The 4,671-nt window shown below is 57.9% G+C and overlaps 1 protein-coding gene across 2 annotated transcripts in view; it reads left to right on the plus strand.

Moving 5' to 3' along the window:
* Positions 1 to 1,625: 1,625 nt before the first annotated feature.
* The window catches only part of SLC9A5 (solute carrier family 9 member A5), a 20,218-nt gene continuing 17,172 nt past the window's right edge, over positions 1,626 to 4,671 (plus strand). For both annotated transcript variants that reach the window (XM_004704615.4, XM_030886604.2), the window contains exon 1: positions 1,626 to 1,844. In XM_004704615.4, the coding sequence (XP_004704672.1) occupies positions 1,652 to 1,844 (193 nt within the window). In that variant the 5' untranslated portion in view covers positions 1,626 to 1,651. The remainder of the gene's footprint in view (positions 1,845 to 4,671) is intronic.

A 4,671-nucleotide genomic window follows, 5' to 3' on the forward strand; every position in this document is an offset into this window, starting at 1 on the left:
GGGCTCGACGCACAGGAGGGGCGGGGCTAGACGGGGGCGGGGCTGATGAAAGGGGTGGGTCTAAGGAGGCTCGAAATGTGCGGGGTGGGAGGGGGGAATCACTGCCGGAGGCGGGGCTTGCCGCTAGCCAATTAAAGGGCCTGGTCGTGATTCCGTTAGTTCACTGGCTAGGAGGGCGGGAAGCGCGCTCCTGCGCCCCGCCTTCCAGAGGGTGCCGGCGGGGGACCCAGTGTCTCTTTTCGGTCTTGAGGGCTCTAAGGCTGCTCCCTTTTACCAGGATGTTAAGGCAGTTGGGGCGAACGTTTCTTCAGATGGTAGCCGGCCAGGTATCCTTTCAATGTGAAGGATGAAGCGGAGGGGTTTCCCTCGTTTGGAGAAGGTAGCCCTTTCCATTTTGGAACAGAAGTGAGGTGGATTCCACTCAGCCTGGGGGAAGAGGTGGGGAAGAGGATCTTTTCAAAATTCACTGCCATCGGGTCGGTGCCGACTCATAGCGACCCTGTGGGACAGGGTGGAACCGCCCCTGTGAGTTTCCAAGGCTTCAACTCTTTATGGGAGTAGAAAGTCCCATACGTCTTTCACAGAGTGGCTGGTGGTTTCCAACCGCTGACCTTGCAGTTAACAGCCCCACATGCCACCAGGGCCCTTTTTTTTTTTTAGGGCTCTTTTTAGTTCTGGGAAATGGTGGGTGACGCCCCGTGTGAAGGGGAAAGTAAAACATGCTCCCTTCAGTTTCAGGGAGAAGCGCCCCTGAGTTTGTATGGAAATTGAGATGGGCCTCTTCAGCTTGGGGTGAGAGGAGGACACCCCTTAGATTTGAAGAAAACCTTGGGAGAATCCCCTGTTAATTTGAAGGGAATAGATGGGCGGGGTTTTCTACACCAAACTCACTGCCATCGAGTCAATTCTGACTCGTAGCGACCCTGTATAGTTCGGGCAAAAGGTGAAATAAGTTCCCCTCGGTTTCCTGGAACACGCGAGAAGAGAAAACAGTATGTGAGGGATGGGCCGCCCCCTCAGCTTGGAATGAGCTGGGCCCAGTTCGGGCATTGGGGTTTCTGGGCACCGCCTAGTCCACCGCAGCTTTTTGGACGAGCCCAGTGCGCGTGCGCGGCGCTGGAAGGGCTTTGCCGGCCAGAGGGGGTCCCCGCCGGCCCGTGCGGGCACTGCGCAAGGCGGCCGCGCACCGCCCCCTGCCGACCGCGCGAGGCGCACCTGGAGCCGGGTGGGCGGGGCCACTGGGCTGGTGGCCCGCGTCCGGCCTTCCCCGCCCCGCCCTGCCGACTTTGGCCCCTCTGGTGGGCGTGATGCCTCTGTACCCCGTGAGGGTCGTGCACGCACGCAGTTCTGAATCTCGGTTGGGGGGACATTGGGGGAATCCGTAGGTTTCAGGACTTGAGGGGCGAGAGCTGCCCTGGGGGGTTTTAGGAGCAGAGGAGGGTTTAGAGGCAAGAGGGAAAGGTATTCCATACTACAGCTGCGTGGGGCATGGTCTCGATTCCAGACCTGGCTTGGGGGTATCCGAGCTGGGATTGGGGGGAGCGGGCCCCACGTGCCTGTGACGCGGGGGCGCTGGGTAGGCGGCGGCGGCGGCGGCGACGCGAGGCTGGCGGCCGTGCCGTGTCGGGAGGGCGGCTGGGCAGGCGGCAGGATGCTGCGCACCGCGCTGTCCCTGTTGGGATTGTCCCTGGCGGGGGTCGAGGCAGCCGGAGAACCCACCCAGGAGCCGGGGCCGCGCAGCGAGCCTCCCCCGGGCTTGGCGCTCTTCCGCTGGCAGTGGCACGAGGTGGAGGCGCCCTACCTGGTGGCCCTGTGGATCCTGGTGGCCAGCCTGGCCAAGATAGGTGAGTCTGTGTGCGTGCGCCAGGCCGGCGGCTGACAGCGGACCTGCTCTCGGCCTCCGGGTCCCCAGAGGCTTCTCGCACGGTGCGGAGTTATTAAAGCCAGGCGCGCGCCCAGTTCCTCCTCTTTTCCTCTCGTGGGAGCTCCGAGAGGATTCGCCTTCCCCAAGGGCTGCCCCGGCGCTCTCTGCCCTGGACTCCTCCCAGAAGAAGCCCTCGCTGTGCCCCAGCACCTCAGGACCTCCTGTCCCCTGGGGCCATTAGGGGAAGATATTCTCCAGCGAACCTAGACATTTCGATCCCCAGGAAGCAGCCCTCCCGGACGACCTCCTGGGAGACAAAGCTCCCACGTTTGTTTCCTCTTAGACACCCCCCCTCCCCCGCGTGCGCCCCTCTTAAAGAGGCCCCTTTTTGTGCTTAGCGGGGGGTCTCTTTCTCCGCCAATCAGATCTGCAATCGTCCACTTCACACGGAGGGAACTTCCGTCTTTGGAGCTTCGGGCACTGGGTGCGCTCAGACCCCCCACCCGCCTCCTGCCCTCACACAGAAGAGGGCTCCGCAAACTGCCCCTGAATAGAGCTGTTTTGCCTCGGCTCGGCTCTACCCCTTCCTCCCCCACAGTACGCCACCACCCCCCCACCGCCTGCAGCAGCAGTGGTCCCGCCGCCCACCAAGAACCCCTCCCTCTCCCTGTTGTGCAGGCTCCTCAGTAGGGTGACTAATTATAGCTGAGCGTTGCTGCGCGTCTAAGCGGGCACTGCCTGTACTCCAGTCTCCCCATACGAGCCGTCAAATCAGAGTCACTTAGCTGAGAATTTGAGCCCCTTTCAGGCCCTTCCCCCCACCCCCCACCCCCAGCCCATAACACCCTGCTGGTGTGGTCCCGAGTGGGGTCCGGGGAGGAGGGCGGGGGCTGGGCGGGAGCTGAAGTCGCCCCTGGGCGCTGGCGGCTGGGACTAATAAGAATGGAAAGTGTCACGAATGCTTCAGGACCCCGGTTGACAAACAGGCTTCCATGCGGGCCCTGGATGGAGGGGTGAGGTGCAGACTCAGAGATGAGTATGGAGCAAGGACCCTGGCCGCAGGGAAGGGGGCGGCAGCCGTGGGAGCTTGCAGCATCTGTTGATGCCAACCTCGGGAGGCCCCGAGCGCCTAGAACACAGTGGGAGAAGTCTCCGATTTGGAAGCTGAGAACTGGGTTCGGGGAAAAGTTGCGGGAGTTGCGCGAGGCCTCCCAGTTTACTTACACTTTTAGAGCGACAACTGTGGTTTCCCCCGTACATCAGAGTGCTTTTTCTGTCCCCGGTGACACATCCTTTGGAGGCAGAAGAGCCTCAGCTCCGTGGCTAAAAAAAAATCTTCCGAGAGGAGGGGAAAGAGAGGCAGACGGTTCAGGGACCGGTTCCCTGGCTGGGTTGTTTTCTTATGGTCACCAAATCTCTGCCCTAGAACCTCTGGGTACAATTGCCAATGGCACAGCCTGAGACGAGCCATGTGGGAGCCTCTCTCAGGGATTACATGGGAAGAGATGTGATGTCCCCCTGCTCCAGAGCCAGCGTGGAGAGGTTGTTTTAGGAGGCAAACAACGGAACATCTGGAAGACTCTTCTGTAGCCCCTCCTCCCTCCTAGGGCCACATTTGTTATCTCCCCCAGGGTCGACCTTGATGCACACTTGTTGAGTATCAGCCACGGGTCCACATCATGCCCAGCTCACTCACACTTCCTATCATGCCGTTCTCGCCCTGGATTGGGTAATTTCTCCATCATTCAGGGATAACAGCCTGAGATCACACAGACAGTGAATGTGCTGGGTCAGGACCTGGGGCCCTTCTGACAGCTACCCTCACTACTTTTAAAACTCAGAGTCAATCCTTAAAGATCCCGGATAAAGAACAACAAATGAGTTAGGGGTCTGCAGGGCTCCCGGGAGGTCTAATGTGGAGTATGGCTTACCCAGGGAGGCAGGTTGTCATGGTGCAGTGATACCCACTGCCCCGGTATCATTCCAACTCACAGTGACTCTACAACAGAGTAGAACCACCCCATGGGCTTTCCAAGGTGGTGACCTTAGTTGCCCAATCTTTCCCCCACCCACAGGATGCTCAGTAGCCTCAAACAGCCAACTTTTGGGTTTACAGCTAAGCACTTCAACACTGCACTCATGTCATACTAATTTGAAAAACAAAATGAAAATAAACTCACTGCCATGCAGTCAATTCTGATTCACAGCTGCTCTGTAGGACAGGGTAGAACCGACCCCTGTGAGTGTCCCAGACTGTAACCGTTTACAGGAGCAGACAGCCCCGTCTTTCTCCTGAGGAGCAGCTGGCAGTTCCAAGCTGCTGACCTCAGTGGTTAACAGCCCAACTTGTCCCCAGGTCCCCTGGGGACTCCTTAATAATAGGTAACATTTATTGAGGGAGGCTCAGACAGTTAAGCACTTCACTACTAACCCATGGGTTGGCATTTTGAATGCACCCAGAGGTGCTCTGTTTCAGTCCGATCACAGCCATGAAAACCCCTTGGAAGGCACGTTTCCTCTGCGCCCACCGAGACACTGTGCCTCAGAACTGACTCAACAAGTGGTTTGTGTTCTGTCACATTTATCGTCATGAGGTGGTGTGCTAAGTACTTTTGAGTAACTACCTTATTTAATGCTTGTGTTAGTCAGGGTTGACTAGAGAAACAAGTTCATAGACACTCATCTGTGAATAAGAAAGAGCTCTATATACAAGAGCAACAGAATATTGAGAAAACATCCCACTCCAGATCAAGTCTATAAGTCCGATATTAGCCCATATGTCCGATACCAATCTATAAAGTCCTCTT

This window comes from Echinops telfairi, unplaced genomic scaffold, assembly GCF_000313985.2.
Source record: "Echinops telfairi isolate 266 unplaced genomic scaffold, ASM31398v2 ScPeMD7_2291;HRSCAF=2852, whole genome shotgun sequence".
Lineage (NCBI taxonomy): Eukaryota > Metazoa > Chordata > Mammalia > Afrosoricida > Tenrecidae > Echinops > Echinops telfairi.